General features: G+C 38.5%; 1 protein-coding gene across 1 annotated transcript in view; it reads right to left on the bottom strand.

Moving 5' to 3' along the window:
- csmd3b (CUB and Sushi multiple domains 3b) overlaps nucleotides 1–9,310 on the bottom strand; it is a 210,628-nt gene extending 201,318 nt beyond the window's left edge. Inside the window, exons 1-2 of the mRNA XM_029514819.1 lie at nucleotides 9,196–9,310; nucleotides 7,260–7,482 (exon numbers count right to left, since the gene is read on the bottom strand). Coding sequence (XP_029370679.1) covers nucleotides 7,260–7,482; nucleotides 9,196–9,310 — 338 coding nt within the window. The remainder of the gene's footprint in view (nucleotides 1–7,259; nucleotides 7,483–9,195) is intronic.
- Between the last annotated feature and the right edge of the window lie 9,629 nt (nucleotides 9,311–18,939).

Raw genomic sequence — 18,939 nt, 5'->3', positions numbered from 1 at the left:
ACAATAGCAATAACAACTTTTGCTTTTTTTTTTTTTTAAATCATCTAAAGTATGTTCAGAAACCTAATCACTTGTACAATAAAAATCACAAACAGTGGCAGCGAACAGAAAAATTATATTTAACTCACAAGCTATCATTCAACAAGAGTGCTTGTCACGCTCAGTGAGCATATTCCCAGTTAGATTGTCTTCTTGCAAACAAAAGAAAGGGGCCACATTTGAAACTACAAGAAATTACATGTATTTTTTGGATAATGTCCTGAGATCCTAATATGCCCAGGAAGGAAGTATGATGAGAATTACTGTTCTGTAGGTGCAAAATTTATGATTTAATGATCATCCAATTCATTGTTACATTTTTTTAATGCCATTCTTTTTTTCATGACAATAAAATGTTTTCCCTTACATTGCTTAGTCACCAAATATCAAAGGATAGCTTTAAGAGCTCATTGTACAGCCTAACAACTGCTTGATATCATATTCACAGGACGTTTTTCTTTTGACTGTGCTGCAGTCAGAAGACATTTGTCATATGGAACAAGAGAAGCAGTAACTGAGATAAATGTTGATAGTCTGCTACTCTCTGCCAAACAAAACTAGTTAATGCCTCAGTCAAGTCCTCCTGCATATTCCACCTCTGTGTTATATAAATTTAACCCACACATTCAAACCATATTAGTACCGACTAGAGTCTGAGACTACTGATTTGCCTTCACACAAACCTAGTTTACTTTCGTAAATGTTTTAAGAAGAGATTTGCCTGCACAAAACAAATACAACCACTAGATGGAACAGACAGATTGACAGATTGCCTTGATCAAATATTCATACAATGCCCTGACAACTTCAGTGGTTGCTTTGTGAGCGTGACTTTGCAGTTTGTTTGTTTTTTTTTCCCTGTATAACAACTTTTCATCTTAAGAGTTCACAAGTGAGGAGAATAGCTCGGGCAGAAGCTCAACTTTTCTTGAAGCTTTAAATGAGTTTGAATGGATAGACAACATCATTATGATTCTGCAATAGATCAGATGAACACAGTATTTATAGCATATTAGAGTCAGAAAGACTTTCACATTTAAGATGACAACACATAAGTGAGTGACAGGAAAGCATTTCAAATGGCAGCTCTTGACAGAAGAAGACATTGGCCACAGCTATGCTCAGTGAAAGGACAAAAGTAGCTGATATGACAAAAGAAAGCTCAATAATGTTAAACTGTGTGGGGGGAAAAAAAAAAAAAAAGAAACAGCCAAACGTTGTTGTCTCCATCAGACAAACAAACAACTATTCCATTATGGCAAATAAAATATATAGCAATGTATTTACTGCCATGACTCAAAAGAAAAATACACCACTTATCTGTGCTCTCTTTATTTAATGTCATTTAAGCAGTTAAAGCCGTTGAAATACTTATCTTGACATTCTAAATTGTCACTTTGTCTGGCACTTGTTTTATTATCAGAATTGCTAAAAGGTTAAACAGCATTTCAATTAAATGAATTGATGTTTAAAACAATGGATAAACAACAAACTGAAGGACCAACAACATATTGCGACCAATGGCCAGTCGACCATTAACAGATTTAATTTAAAAATATCACTGTCTGTTTAAATGCTCGAGATAAATTAACACACCTCAAAGGAGCTCCAATATAATTTTGAATTATATATATTCCAAAATTATGGATGGTTTATTGGATGGAAGAGGCAGCCACAAAGCCAACAGGAGTTCACCTAACACCAGTATAAACTGGCAGAAGCATGAGGAATTTGGTAATATATATGAACTGACAACAGACAGCAATATAAAACTTGTACAATGCTTTGAGTAGCCAGGCTAATACAGTTAAGTCTTTGTATTTTGGGAGCTCCACACAACAGTAATAATCTAGTAATTAGTCAATTAAACTTTTTACATGCAGTGATTTTGGATTGTGCTAAAGCATCTGTATTTGTAAAAATAGATGAAAAACAAGCCAGCTGTTGAAAAACCACACTATGCCATAAGGAAAAAGTCAGATATGCACGGTAAACAAGGTGAAAAGCAAAAGAAACGCAATCAAAACAGCCAACTGACCGCAAAAGTGAATGTGGATCCTGCACAGATCGTTGTTTCTTTTTAATTCCGTTCCACAGACAAATGTTTATAGGGTCATCAAAATTAAATGCCTAAAACCAATTATAGCCATGGCTCTGGTTGTTTACATGGTCTTTGTCCCCCTTTCCTCTGGCTCTTGCCATGTTCCTCTTTCATATCCTCAATTGTTAATGTATTCTAAGTAGGTTGAATCATTCATATGCAAAGGTGATAAAAGGAACACGAAAGACTATTCCATGTGATTCTGCAATTAAATGATGAACTGCATTTCTACATTATTTAGTCCCCCTCACTAAAAAAAACTATACGAGTTAGATTAGAACTATATTAGTTAGTATTAGAGTTAGAGTGGAAATTTGCATGATTATATATTTGCTTGCTCTTATTTATTTCAGCTTTTGTAGATGTTGTGGTTCAGATGGTTGCCATCTTTTTTCCACCATAATAATATCATCACTGTTAATACATTTATGGAAGCAGCTATGTTTTAAAAGGCTTCTGGAAAACTCAGAAATGCCATAAAGCCAGCTTTGACCCAGGGTGACCAACTAAATTTTAAAACTTGAATGGCATGACATTTGTAATCTGAAGTCAAATGCAATATTAATGTGGTGTAGAAGTTTGGGAGAGAAACAAAACGGGTCTCAGAAAAACCACGCTCCATTCATCATATCTGCTTGCCACAGCAGCAGCATGAAGAGGGTGGACAGGTGAGACGAGGCCCACCCCAAGTTCAAAACCCAGTGTTTGCTGATGTCAGTAATTTCAATTTCCAGACAGTCGATAAATAGTTGAGGCTGGACTGCAGGGAACTGTTGGACAGTGCTTGAGTTTGTGTGTAAGACGAGAGTCAATTAACAATGAGATTCATCAGCCAGATGGATGCCTCATACAAGTGCCTGCTTTGTGTGCATAGTTCTTAGATCATGTAGTAATCAAGGAAGCTGGCCTTTGCTTCTTCCAAAAACTTACAAGCACCACTATTACATGCTGATTACAGGGTTTGTGATTTAAAACTCAGGAAAAGACGTAGCCCTGATTTGAAGCATAAACTTAAACTCATAATTTGAATAAACTGTCATCCCAGACTGATACATTTCATTACAAAAACACAACACTAAACAAATGTATCTGCATTCCAGGCATCGCCTGGAAGATAGGAACGATGTAAGGATCTGCTGCTAATGGATCTGGAGAGCTATGCCATGAGTAATATTTAATATCTATGACTTAAATAGAATTTTCTTAAATTGGATTAAATTAGTCCACTAGGTCAAAACCACAATTTAATATTTACAGTCAAGAAAAAAAAAAACAAAACTGTGTACTCATAGCCACAGCTACAAAACACATTCTACTAGATGTCCTGAAGCTCCCCTTCTTCCCTCACTGCCCCTTTTATTGACTCTATAAACAAGAGAAAAACTTAAATTCTACAATCTCCTGAACTTACCACTGATATTTTATACTTGAACGTGTGAAATAGTTTACTTACCCCTGTTTTAAGAAATGGAATCTAACTGCAAGTGTGCTTGTTCAGCTCGTGTAAATATTGCCTTTACCATTTCATACAAACATGACAGAATTTCCTGAAAATAACATGGGGGTCGGATTTTAATGCACTGTGTTTATCTAATGAAATAATAGTTACTTAGGAACTATTTCCAACATTAATACAATTTACTTCTCTGTCCTCTGTCCAATATTTGTGTCAGTATTTTCCTGTAAAGGCATACTGATTTATTCACCTCTTTCACCAGCTGTCAAACTAATAATTTATTCATTCTTTCACTATATAGTATCATTGTATACACAGTTAGCATTTGTATTGTTGCAGTAGATCACTGTAAAAAATACTCATAAAAAGGTCATTTCCTGTATTAATTTAGTTTTGGTCATGTAATGTGTTCATCTTCGTTGGTTGCTCTCTCTAATTATCAGTTTTAGTTGGTTTGTGCAGACACAAACCAAAATCTGGACTGATGAACTACAGAAACGGATATTAGTTTTGGTGTGCTGACTCTGAAATTTTATATTAAATGTAAATGGGTTAGCCTGATTAGCACCACATTTCGCCCATTTGAGCAAAATTTCCCCTACAGATGGTTGTTCAAATGGCATCAAATACAGTGAGCATTCTCAAAAATTATTAGAAAAATAGAGGACAATCTATTTGTGTGCATCTGCCACTCAGACATCCGATGCAGATACACAGTTGGGTGCGTGTGTAAGTGATCCATGCTGCTGTCCCCAGTTGTTCTCCCCATAATTACCATTTTCTTTTTAATGGATCTAACCTTTTAAGCACCATTTTGCCCTGGATCCATGTGTGTGTTTGTGTGTTCAAAGGGGGAGAAACAGACAGGGAAAGAAAGGAGGGAGGGAAATATAGAAAGAGAGAATCAGGCAGCTGAGGTAATTTGGCTTAACTAGCAGGGTGATTGTAAACATGTGGCCCATAAATCTTCCTAACAAACAGAACAAATGTACACACGCAACACCTATGCATGTGATTGCATGTGTGCATGCTCTTCCACTGTACATAATTTCCCAGTTATCTCAGATGAGCAGGAAATCCTCATTAACCAATAAGACCATAGAGGCCATCTTTCACTTTCACTTCCTTCACCTATCTATATGTTAGTTTTCTCTTGCTTTTTCTCCATGAGAATCACAAAAGAAATCACATTAAAAAAGTGGCAAAATCTCTTGGTCACGCTTCTATTCTGCTCATTTGCTCCCTTGTGTAATTAACTCTCTATGGCAATTTGAGCTCTAAAAGCCAGCGGATTGTCTTAGAAAGGTTGATTACTGAAGCCAGCTGATTAGAAATGATGCCTGCTGGAGCAAAGGAACATGGTTCATTCCCCACAGGGAAAGAATTGCTTTTCAGCATCCGACCAAGCATCATGAGGACTCATTTCATCCCTCCATGACCCAAATCCATTTTCCTCAATTGAACCAAAATAGATTTCTTTTGCTATTCCTGTTTCTGTGGTAGTTACCTCTCACAGTTCTGATATAATTAAAGAAATATTTTCTGACCTCACAAAAGCACAATGACAGTCACACCTCGACTAATATTGAATATACCATTCAAGATTCGCTTGAGGTGATAGTGAAGCCTTGAGGCTCTAAATGAATCAGAAATACAAAGCAGATCTGTATTCTCTCTTTATATTCTAGGTATTGTGAAAACTGTCCGGGATGACGATGGCCTGTTAAAAACACTATCAACCAGCTTAAATTTAAAGCCACTGAATAGGTGGTCATAAATGTTTTGATGAGAATATCTGACTGGTACTTGATGAGACTGCATGTAAATATATAAGTAACCCAGCCACCTAAAATCATTGAGAAGAGAAAGGACAGAGCCAGGAAGAAGCAGAGATCTGGATCGAAAAATAATGTACAATAAGCATCTGAGAACAATTAAAGCAGAGGTTTCAGTTGACTTGTATTATGGGCTGGTATTGGCATGTGTCCTGCAAATGAACTTCTTTGTGGAAAATTTTGCCGAGCTTTGCATCTTCTGGTGCACAGGGCTGGAGTTTTTCCAGGCACACAGAGGCACAGCCTGAGGTGAGGTGAGCGAGACAAATGTTTGGCTCCTTTGAGAGAAAAAAAGTGGCATCTCATATTGGCACATATTGCCGTGACAATTATAAACCCTTAATTCCTCCCATAAAGAAAACTATACAGCACACTGCTGTTACTCCAAAACCTCCAAAGTGGAACCCCTAATGATCGGTAGCTCGAGTCAGCCCACCACCTGCATATGGGGCATGGAATGAGCCTCTGTAAAACGTAGTGTCTGCAGAGGGCACTGCTTTAAACCATCTTTGATGGGCTTCCCCACACAGTCTAGGTACTGCAGGCAGAAAGCTTGTGTTAAGAAAACACTGATGTCTTCAATAGGAGGCGCCACCGGAAGAGCCCTCGTTGGCTATTTATAATTTACAGCTTACTACATATTTCCTCCACAGGATTGCAAGTTAGGAAGACAGAGAAGCTTATACTAAAAATCTAAATAATCCGCTGAAATAATCAGCCTCATTAATAAAATGGGAAAGATAGCTTAAGATACTACTATTCAAGAAAAAATGTTTTCCCAATGGACAAAATATAACCAAAAAAAAGAAAAAGAAATTCATTTTCATCACTATCCATCAGTGTTTTGTCAGGTTAAAATATTTATGATTACAAATACTGTAAGAAAAATTCTAGGAGACATCACTCTTACGTTTCACAGTTAATTCAATAAACTCATAATGGTTGAGCAGCAGGGTTAAAAGAACAGGGTGAATTTGAACAGCCACTGACAGATGCCATTAGGCACAACTGATTGCCCGATAAAATCATAAGGCCAGGAGAGTTTAATAGCTTATCTGAAATGAGTTTCTTTCTGGGTATTGTGTTTCCTGCTGGAGGAGCTCAATAAAATAGTACAATAACTAAAGAGAAACCACAGTGGCACTGATTGAGCCCTGGCAATTTGAGTACTAAAGCAAGCAGCACCATGTTGCTGTACAAGGTCATTTGTTCCGCTGCAGTTGTATTGCTTGAGAGAATCCAGCCCAGCACTGATAACATCTTGTCTATGTGTGTTGAAACAACAAGAATTTATGTTGGCATTAAACACTATGTTCTTTCTAAATATGTATTCACACCTAAACTCCTTAGACATATCCAACGCTTTCATTTTTGTAGTCAATCTGTTTGAGCACATACATAATGTGCAATTAATTTTTCTGCAAATTCATGGTCCCTATAACCTCGTGTTTGATCCTGTAGACATCTCAGCTTCTTATAATTATTGGTGCTTGGCAAAAAGACAGAGGAGTTTCTTTTCATAGCTTCAGCTTAAAGAAATAAAAACTGGCTGAACATCAATAGTAATCTGATAATTAAAAAAATGGGCTACATGCCATCGCAGGTGCTTGTGCCTTGCTACTTTTTCCATGGAGATTAAGGATGATGATCTTGAATAATTTACTGTGTAAGATGTCTAATGAAAATATACTTTTTGAAAATTCTGACTCTTTTTTCTTCATCTCATTTTTATGCTTTATACACTGCTTGACAAATTGAATACTATTAACAAGATATAAAAGGAGTAGAGAAAACATATATGTAAATAAATAAAAATCCCTGGTCTTACCTGGTCCTGAAGTTAGCAGGGTGGGGATGTCCATCATACAAAGACAGGAAGTCATATTCTTCTTCAATGGCAAACGACAAGAAGATGAGTTGGATTCTGCTTCCTTCCTCTCCAACAATAACCCAGGTGCAGTTTGCACCATTGGGGTAACCGTAGGGAAAACCTGGCGATTCTATACTGCCATTACGGCCTTTCAGTGTACCGCCACACGTGTAGATAAAACCTGCAGGAGAAAAACAAAAAAGCAGGAAAGAAGTTTAGACTTTGACGCACACAGTACACACGGCACAAACAGCGACAGATTATCAAAATTGCATAGTAAGCACAGTGTTAGCTGTGTTTTAAAAGCGTGAGAGCTGGCTTGTTTTAGTTTTGGCAGACTGAATAGTAACTGTAGAGTCTGTTCATATATATAAATATAAAAACATGCATGCACAGACTCACACAGACTATTGCTCTGTATCCCTTTGTACTCAACAGCACTACATGCTACAACAAGCACTACTCATGCCACCCTTTATTTTTTATCAGTTTAATGAACAGTGTTGACCTGCTGGCCTGGTCCAGTGTTGTTGGTCCATTATTCATTACTCTTTTCGGCAGTGACAGTGCTGAAATTGGCAGTCTGATACTGAACTATATTATTGCTTTACATAAGCATAGAAAACAGTCACAGGTTGACAGAAATGATATTAAGCAGGGCAGCTTTTGTCATGGCTTTACATTTCTGCTCATTCATCCTCACATTCATTCAGTCCAGGTGTACATACAATCACAAGTGAAAGTACTCAAATAAACAGTACCCAGAAGCCGTACTTGAGTAAAAGTACAGTTACCACACTGGAAAATGGCTAAAGTAGAAGAGAGAGCCCCCTCTTAGAGCAATATTTGAGTGAAAGCCTCCAATCATCTGCTTGAGTAGCCAAAGTAATTTAATGTTAAATGCACAAAAAAAACAAACAAACAAACAAACAAACATGTAAATGCTTTCATCTAAAAGACATATCTTCAAAAGATTTTTTATTAACAATTTGCACATTTTCAAAGCAACCTACAGAAAATTTTATAAAAAAAAAAACCCATCACGGGTTGGTGGAATTCCAGCTAAAAAAATGCAAGGCTACCATTTTTCAGAGCCTATAAAACTGAGGGGGGCGGGGGGGTGATTACAGACTGCAGCACTGACACACACACTCAGGGTATATAAAGGAACACTGAAGTTCATTTCAATACCTTTTAAAGACCTTCTGAAAATATTTGAAGACCTCATTGCCACTTTAAGCTGTAATCAGCCACACATCTTTAACTTACTAAACAAGTGTAGTTTGCAATTAAATCTATAGAGCACAACCAATAACAGAACTCGGATCAGCTGGGAGGGAACAGAGCTCGAAAGAATAAATTAAACCAAAGGCAAGGTTTATTAGAGTCTACCTTTGTTCACAGCAAGCGACTGTCAACGATTCAGAAGGCCAGCATGGTGAATAATATAAATAGCAAGCTAAACTCTTTTCTCTTCTTTTCACACCGTGCATGTTGAGTCCGCGAGTCTTCTACAGTCGGTACAGAAAACCTCCCACTGAGCTCAGATACAGCTTCAGCCATTTTAACCTCCAACCAGAGCCTGCAAACTGACCGACTGACTCAAAGTTCACGGTCTGCAGATAATTGCATCACCTTCACCCACTAACCGCCATCTTTTAATGGCACATTTCTTTGACAGCATGTCAGACATAACAGTAATGCGAATAACAAATAACAGGCAGCTAGCCTGATTCACAACACCTGCTTTTTCTTTTCCTTTTTTTTTCCTGGGAAAGAGAAAACAAGAGGCTTATGGGAAATGTAAAGTAAATTTAAAAGTTGCTAGAAACAACTCAATTAAAGTACAGGTACTCTCAAAAACTACTTGCGTATTGGAACGTAGTGTTATTACTTGGCTCCATGCTGCCTGCCAGCAGAAAGGCCTGCTCCCTTCCTCCCTCCACTCGGCTGCTCACCTGTTCCCCATTTCCATCATCTCGCTCTCTGCCAGGTTGTCCTGGTGCCATGGGCCCGAGCTCTCCAACACTCTGTTCTTTGCCTCACTGTTTTGATCCTGATCATGTTTTGGACCTCGACTGTGCGGGTTTTCAATTTAGCATCAGCCTGAACCTTTGTACTCTATTTGCCTGCTTGGATTATTGTATCATTTCATGTTTTATCCAAACACTTTTACATCGGTCTCCTATAATCTAATATCGCCTAGATCTAATGTGCTTGCATGAATCTACATATTGATGGAATATATGCTATATAGTAAGTCAAAAATGTGCAGTTAAAAATTGCTGTGTTTAAGAGCCGCCAAAGAAAAAACTGTTTTCACAGGCCAGGAACTGTCTCCAATCAGCATCCGAGGAGACTATTCACATTCAACATGGGGCACTTCAACCTAAATTTACTGACTGACCGGGAACTCAGCTGCTTTTCCAACCAACCGACCGACACCATGAAAAGTCTGCCATTTTTCTTTCTGTGAAAATCAATAACTGGCATATCAAAACACACAACAATGTGTGTGTCACTCAGCTTTAGCATTAGTATTTGAGTAAGATTTAGCTATTTAGAACTGGACATAGCTTTTTCTTTAGGAGATGAGCATCTCCAGTCATTGTGTCTAATAAAATGAAAATGACATGACGTAAATGCAAACTATTACACACAATGCTACGGCATCAAAGACAGTTAATGATTTCTGTTGAGAGGGAGGTGCCAAATAACCTACTGATAGATCTTAATGAGCTGCTGTAGGCCTTTGATGATGGTTCTGAACATGTGGGGGGACACTCAGGAGGAGGAGACCAGGAAAGAGATAAGAGGAGAGGTTTGAATGAAAACTAATAACTGCATTAATTACAATGATGTTGACTTTTCTCTCTGCACATGACAGCAGCCCTCCAAACATTCCTTCACCTCCACCGCTAATGATTCCAAGCAAATTTGACTGGGTCTCTAATCACCAATGAGTGGCATCCATTATTTCCTATATCAGGTGCATTCTCAGTGTACCATGGCCACTTTTCAGCAAAAATGTTTTTTGTGGATATAATCATCATCCAACCAATGTGTAATTTAAATTGAGAAGTGAATGCACTGGTTTAGTATTGAGTATTTTTGCGATGCAGCACTCGATGGTTTGCCCTGCACCCTGTTTTATAAATTGGATAGACAGTATATTTCTGGATGCTTATGGTATTTCTGTAAATAAAAGAAAATAAATAATTAAAACAGAAAAAATGTTGAACGTGTATTGATGCCTTGGTGATACAGTATTTTGAATATAACAGGATAGCACTGCTTGTACAGATACATGAAAATCTATTTTCTCTGTGCTACAGTGTCAGCTCACTGTCTAAATTGTAAAATGTAAATATAAATGATCTCCTTGATCTTTTAATTTCACATCAAGATCATTATCATCTCTTTTTGATCTTAATGATCCGTTTATATCAAACACACCACAGGTGGTAGATGAAAACCTTAGAGTGTCCTGGAGTGAAGTTATTCCAAAGCATTTTTTCTAATGCTCGATCGATCCCCAATGGAGAAATTCTTTACCTCTTCTGCTCCTCAGGGGAGTCAGGCTGCAGAGTCAGCTTGTTGAGCAGAAACCATCATAGGTGGTGGGGATTTAGCATCATCTTGCTCAAGGACGCTACAGCAAAGCAGAAAAGTATACTTATATTGAGCTTGATCCAATAGCTGGCTATGCACAGTAAACTGCTGCACATCTTCGTTGATTTTGATTGCTTTCATTTTCCTCTCATCATGAGAAGCTGTGTTCCTTTTTTTTTTTGCCTGTTTTAATCAGTATGTAATTCAGTTCCTCAGTTTTTAATCACTGGAAATGAAAAAGCTCTACAATCGTGTTTGATGCTGCAGCAGTATGCCTTTGGTGCATTATTTGAGGTTAAAATCAAAACTATTTAATTGAAAATTACTCTTACTGTATATTAAAAAGTCCTTGAACTCCTCGGCCTTAATTGATCTCCTCTGAGTACAAAGCTCACATCAGGACGATCATCCCCCTGCCTTTCATGTTCATGAGCCTTGTTATTTACCATGGCAGCCAGGACCACAGGGACAGCAGGGTGATCCCGACGGATGCTTTTTCAACCAATTATCCAAGACAGAGCCGTCCCATCTAAAAACTGTGTGTGAGTCTCCGTGTATGCGCGTGTGTGTGTGCGCTTGTTTGCCCAATCTTAATTTACACAGACAATTCCAACACCATCAGAGTGACAGATACAATGACCAATGGCAGTCTGAGTTGCAATTAAAGGCTGGTACCTCTGTCCCTTCACAACCAATCACAGCTGAGGGGTTGAGGAACAACGAGGGACAAGCAGAGCCAACAGAGATGCAGCAAAGATGCCACACATATATGAACATACGCACATATAAAGCAATGGCATGATTATGTTTCAATTTTCCTACAAAAAAAACAAAACAAAAAAAACAAAGGGCTAGAAATGCAGCAGATAGTCCTCCTTGCTTTCTTTTCCAAAAGACACTGCAGGAACAATGCACAACACAGTAAGAAAACAACCTATCAAACTGCCACCGTCATCTTGGCCCCAGATCAGAAGTAAAGCTCCTCTTGCTTCCCAACATAAGTTTCATTTTATGATCAAAGTTTAGGGGGATTTATGCACCAGAAAGCAATGATTCACCTGAGGACAGCAAATATTCACACATTCAAAGAGAAAAGCAGATATATCAGAACCTCTATCCGAGGCATTTCATTTTAAATGAACCATGTGATGGAAATACCCCCGCAAGATAACGTTCAAGTTCGGAGGACTGGTCCAGGGGATTATTGCTACTATGAATATGCAATCTTTATATGAAATTGTTCATGATGAAGGCATAGATGCTTTGTGATATAATCTAAAGCTGAAGCCAGTAGCTTTGATGCCTCAAGTGATCTGACTATCAAGCACCTCAAGGGTATATTTAGGGTATAGTAGGGTATAAGACAGGAGAAGGATGATACTGTCATTTCATTCTGGTTCAGAAGAGATGAGATTGAAATATTTAAACCAGCAGTGTGTGAATATTATTTGAATGTATAATACATTTCTTGGGTTTAGAATTTTTATGCATGGCCAAAAATATGTTGGAATATCATGGGTCGAATCAGAAGACATGGATGCCATAATTTCCTGAACCAAAACACGCAGAAATCTAAGTTTTGTAGCCCGGTGTGTGGACATGTAGCAGTGCTCCTAGCAAAGGCAACAAGCATTTAGCTGACAGTCAAGCTTTATTACTGGAGAAGACATGAATTGTTCTGGGCAAGGAGGGGAAAAAAGAAAGAAAGAAGAAAGAAGCATGCACAAAGGCTTCTTTTTGGCCAGTTAAAGTAGGTAGACTGCAAATTAATCATAATGGATGTTGCAATTGAATTTCACGTGATAAAGGGATGTTGTGAAACCTAACAACACAAAGTTACTTCTGCTTTTTAAAACTGGAGCACCGACCATGTTGTTCGCAGCCTTGGATGTTTCGTCTGAATGTTTTTATGAAAAGTCACAGATACAAAGAACGAAGGCTGCTACTCATACTGTAAATGCTCCTACTACTGTAGACAGTGTAGTGCATATTCCTGAAATGTTCACTTAAAATCTTACTTTACTGATTGTTTAAAAAAAAAACAAACAAACAAAAAAAAACAAAACTCTGGATTCAACCTTTTTCTTTTTTTAAGCACATGACCCTATTACGATCTTTAATTCTAATAGTTGTAGATCTTGAGCGCTGTTCTGATGCAATATAACAGGGATTTTAGTGTAAAACCCTATTAAGCTTTTAGCGAGCCTCACAATTTGTAGACTAGACCACACAAGAAAACACAATGTGACTTGTGAATCCATTACAATTTCATCTGAATTTCAGAGACTGAATGGTGTCTTAGCAGGATGAAGTAACTTCATTAAATTGAATAGCTAGGATCAGAGTGGGGTGATAACAGAGTGAAACAGAGACAGAGGCACAGAGAAGCAGAATAAACGGAGAGAAAAGAACAGATTTTTCCCATTCATCATTGCACGAAGAATGAAAAGAAATGTTAAAACTCATCACTCACAGGGTTGAAGGTGAGAGTTTATGACGACAGAAATAAGAGAGGGAAAGACATAGAGAGAGATGGAGTGAGAGAGTGAGAACAGAGTGACAGAAAAAGAGAGGGAAGACAGAAGGAGAGAAACAGCGAGGAGACAGGGGTAAAAAAGAGACTAATTATGCTGACTACCAGACTGAAACTGACAGCCCTACCACACACACACACACACACACAGTCTTGTACGCCTATCTTTGTGGGGGCCTGTCGATGACACAATGGATTCCTTAGCTCCCAGGTACTAACCTAGTCTTAAGCTGAACCTAATTCAAAACTAAGCCTGAAACCAGGCCTTAACCCTCAAACAGCCATTTAAACGTGTGCAGTCCAGCATTTTGCATAATTAGACCCTCCAAGTATAGAGAGCCTCTAGTTTAAAACACGCTTACAGAAATAAACACACACACACACTTTGGTTTTATTCATTCATCGTTCTTAAACTCACCTTCTGGTCCTCAAACACACACTAAAGCACATTCACATAAAAGATCTCCTGACATTGACCATGAACCTCTCTAGTCTGCTGTCATGGCCTTTTTGTCTCTTTGTATTGATTGCAATTGTACTTTTTGAACTATATTGACTCACACATACTGTACATTAACTCTATTTTGACAAGGAAGCAGAACAGATACAGTAACAGCAAGAGGTGGCTGCTCAAATTTGCACAAACCGATGTGAATTCAAAGCAAGTTCAGGAGTGCTGGTTATGTGAATGAGCAGTGAAAAACTAAGAATTTAGCAGTGTCTTAAAGCTTCAAAGCACTGTGCACATGGGGTGAACATTTCAATACGGTTTATTCTTAATATGGATCACTACTGGGATCCATACATGCAGCGCATGTGCGTGAGCATATGTAATATTAAAAGGAGGTTTTGGATGGGAATTCTTCAGCAAGCCATCTACTTTTGAAGATTGAAATATAGATGCTAATTGGCAGTACAGTCAACAGATTTGTGGTTGCACTGGGTAGCTTCCAGGTGTGAATATATATACTTGTACTAATGAGGAACAGGGTTTAGCTGAAAAAGAGCATGTGTGCTCAAGGAAACCTTGCCTGAATAAAATAAGCTTAGGGAAAAAGAAGAAAATGTGCTCCTTGAATTGAGTGGATTTAATGAATCTGGTTGTGCGATATAGGGTTGATCTCCTTCTTCAAGTAATATCCAATTTTGAATGTCTCAGATAATACACAACAGAAAAAAACTGCATAACAGGTGGCTTACGCTGGCTTTTGCCACAATCAGTCAACTTCTGACTTTACAACTTGCTATAGACACATATCTAAAAATGCCTGCAGGTGCAGTTTTATATGTTTAAAGAGCACATCATCAAACGCTTGGCGTAGTGCAAGTGCCCTCAGATCCATCTGTGTGGAGTTTCCATGGACTCCATTTAACAGCACAAAAACAAGCAGAGTGCACTGGATGGTTGGATTTGCCAGTGGGTGCGAATGTGAGCGGGTCTTTGAAAGCAGCTGATCTGTTCAGGATATTTAACAGCCTGCATCAAGAAAGCAATTAATCCTTTTTTTTCTATTTCTCTTGGTTAAAAACTGATGCCCCACATCAGGATCACTATGTAGTACTGCAGGGGAACTGTACATATTGCTGAAGAAATAAAACACAGTTTAGTCTTGCAAAAATGCAGGTAACTAAATACAACTAGCTGCTAGCTTGTGCCACAGCACTGAGCAAGCAGCGAGGATATAGCAGAAAGCATTTGCTGCTTTTACAAGTTTCCAAGATTGTAAAATATTACTTCAGAGGCTTTGAATCATCACTGCAGTGTCTTCGCATCTGACATAACCTCAGAATGGAGGTTTGCATACCCATAATGGGTCTTTGATGCAGAACTATGAGCTCTTCATATATGCTGAAAGCCTAATATATATTCAGCCCTCCCCAAATCTTTCAGGGCATAAAGTAAAACTTATTCAAACTCAATCAAACATCAATATATAAATCAATGAATAAAAAAATCTTCCACTGCCAAACAGTAAGCTAATTTCACTGTGCGTATCCTAGAATAAACGGTGATCCTGAGGGGATGAAATCAATTATTAAGCTTGTCATTCTCTTCAGGGAATCCAATGAGGAATAAAACCATTTTCACATGGTGGTCACCACTAAATGAGAAAACAGTGAAATTATCCTATTCTTCATATAAATGGGGCCCGAGGTACACCCTTCAAGGTTTCTGGGCCTCCCCAGATTCTACTTGGGGGGCTACTGATGGCCCCATATGACATCTCTGTGTGGGTGTGCACACATTGTGTAATATAAAATATTACTCTTATCCTCAGCAGTATAGTGATATTACACAAGCCCAGCTCTGGAAAAAAGGCACTTTAAATTCTCTTCCAGCTCTCTGCCTTGCTCTGTGTCGCCCTCATTCTGTTTGTCTGTCCTTTTTTTCATCCCACTGCCTCGCTCTCTTCTTTTCTTGCCATCTCTTCCCTTCTCTCTGGGGACCTCAGTGATACCAGATTCACTTAAAGAGCTATTCCGTCTAATCGTACAACCTCTCATTTATGATTAAAGAATGGGTTTCCCAGTGGAGCAAACTGACCAATCAAATCACACCAATCAGACAAACCATCCAATCATAATTCAGATCACAGCAGCTCTAGCTCCAGGGGTGAAATGAGATGTGCTTGTGTTTGCGCATGTGTGCGTTGTTAGTTAATTTAAATGAGCTGTTCATATCTGCGGAAAATGATTGTATCTGCTAATTTTTCTTGAGGGGGTTTCGGAAGTGAGGAAAAAGAAGGAGTAAGGAAATGCAGGGGAAAAGAGGTGTGACAGAGTGAAAGTAAGGTAAATAAACTGAAGCCAAACAAAAAAGAGCAACTGAATGAAGAGTGGAGTGGCAGGGACAGACAGGCAAGAAGGAAACAAAGACGGAGAGAGTGAAAGAGAGCAAAGGCAAAAATACAAAAGAGAGACATAGAAAGAACGAGTAAGCATGTTTGAAATGTCCCATTGGTTCCTGCTGTCAGGATCGCTTGTCAGCCAAGAATTAGACTGCTCCACGTTGCCACAGACAGACAGTCAGCCTGCAGTCCAGATTATACCCTGGAGTAGCTGAGGCTAAATAGGGGAAATGCCTAGAGAGAGACAGAGGGAACACACCGGGCTGAAAATCAATTTCTAACACTGTCAGTCAGATGCAGGAGAGGATGATGGGATAGAGATAAGGAGTGAAAAAAGGGAACAACGGCAACTGGGAGACAAGGGGTGAGGCAGAGGGACGCACATGAAAGGAGGAGACAAAGACAAGATTTGAGAAAACAGTACACCAATGGTACCGATGGAAAAAAAATGAGCACAGAGGGTACTCTTTGTTGTGTTTAGGGAATCATCAGAGGAGGATAAAAGGAGACGTGAAGGGGAATGATAATGTGAGAAAGACACAGACAGAGACACGCTCCACTGAAACGAACACAAAATGAGGGCTCTGCAGACGGCAGAGCCCCTTCAGATAAAACCCCAACCTTGGAAAACAATCACTAATTAAAAAACCAGACAAGCTAAAGACAGCCAGAACCATAACTGCTACAACACACTGGGTTACTGCTGCTTCATTGGAAGCCTTAAAAGATATGCTGTGCCTGTATGACGACAGATAATCTGTGATTACGATTCATACTGTAAGGTGTGAGTTTACAGTCACTGCACCACTGTTGGAGCAATAGGACTCTAATTACCGTTATTACTCACTCACTTTGAATAGATCTAATACAGAGTTTGTTATTGCTTTTTTTGCTGCCAAATTCATTATACAACGCAGTCTCTAGTGATTTGAAACGTGAGATATTAAAGAAGACATTTTAATTATACCATCTTGTCTCAAACCACAAAGGGACGTTTTTGGGGTTTAATAAAAGTGTCTGAAGAAGAACACTTTTAGTGCCTCCTCAGTAGAAGAGAATTTACAACTGGAACAGGAGTAAATGAAATTAAAAGAGAAATTACTATCACACTCCACTATTGTGAGACGTTTGAGATTTATTGGGAACGGTGAGGCTAAGAGGGGAAAATAATGGTCCAGTATGGGAACATGTTTTTGCCAACAGAGACTGTGGTTGAATTATGCTGAGTTTTATACACAAAGTGGAAATTGTTTAGAGACATGTTGATTTGAGCAGTTTTTCTGAATTTGATTCGTAAAATCTTGTGTGGTTATCATGATATACTTTACAGACAGCTGTGGGTTAAACATTTTTAAGTAATTGTTGCTGGTCTATTTCAAATTGATTGTCTGCCGTACATTAGACTATTGTTGCCTAGAGTTATGTGGAGGATGGAAATTACAAGGCGAGATGCGAGCAATGTGTAAGCCCAGGTGTTGGTACAGTGCCAGGGCTGGGAAGTGTAGTTTAGGGGAGTCTGATTCGTGTGAGATGGAGAAAGCGTGGAGGATGATGAGTCTCTGATTGCCAAGATTTATTGTTGAACTGTGTGGGAGAGTTGTGAGTTTAATTCCTTCACAAAATAAATGGGATGGGGCTTTGTAACCCGATGACAAACTTTCGGTCATTTCTTTGCTTCAATACTTCAAAACCACAAACTTGCGGCGGAATGTGGGCACATACTGCAGTTTAATAGAACAAAAAAAGATGCTTACATCATTTCCTTTGTAGTTGTAAAGGCAACAGTTTGAAACAGCTACCACTGAAAAAATTTAAAATAACTCACAAAAACTAGAGAATGCTGTACTGGCAGTCAAACAAGTCTTCCACAGCAATGGCACACTTTAAATCCATTAAGCCAAGACCAATCTCTTTTTACAAATCAAACCTGGACACAGCCAGTTTCTGTAGCGTGAACGCATTAGCATTCCACAGTCATGCTGAGCTGTATAAACAAATTCACAATTGAAGCTTTTATGCCCTCCAAGGTAAAATTTCAGGTACCATAAATTATCCCCCTTTTTATTATTTATTTATTTTTTACATTTTCATTTTAATGTCAGTCCACCTTAATGCTTTTTCATTTTGAAGGTGATTAGGCTTTCAAAGTCAAAACACATAAGTTTCTACATGGCAGTAATGGGCTGAACTCTTGGACCCATGGCCTGACAATATGCTCTGAAATGATGTTATTTCAAGTGTCTTGTCCTTATGAGACAGCTTCTTCTATTACTTTTCTGCAGTGTAACATCAGCAAGGGTAACTATATTCACAACAGCATTTAAAAGTATTACAATACCCTGATAATGTCTGTTCTGCTTCGTCACATTACATTTTGACACCAGGTCATTAACAATTATTGTGATAGTTTTTCTCCCTTTAATTCTAACATGTCTTAATTCTTTGGCCACATTGGCACCAACATGGTCCTGATGTACAGTATATACAACAAGGTGACGATAAGAGTGTTATAGAGCAGGGTTCACTTTCTAAACCTAGGGTTGGGATTTTCCTTGTAAGAGGGGCTGTGCCCATCACAAATATCAATTCACTGTAAACATGCCGGTGATCTAATCCAGGGGTGAGCCATTATTTTTTTCCATGG

The sequence above is a fragment of the Echeneis naucrates genome, chromosome 11 (genome assembly GCF_900963305.1).
Source record: "Echeneis naucrates chromosome 11, fEcheNa1.1, whole genome shotgun sequence".
Taxonomy (NCBI): domain Eukaryota; kingdom Metazoa; phylum Chordata; class Actinopteri; order Carangiformes; family Echeneidae; genus Echeneis; species Echeneis naucrates.
The sequence above is the reverse complement of the archived record's forward strand: the minus strand, read 5'-3'. Positions and strand labels throughout refer to the sequence as shown.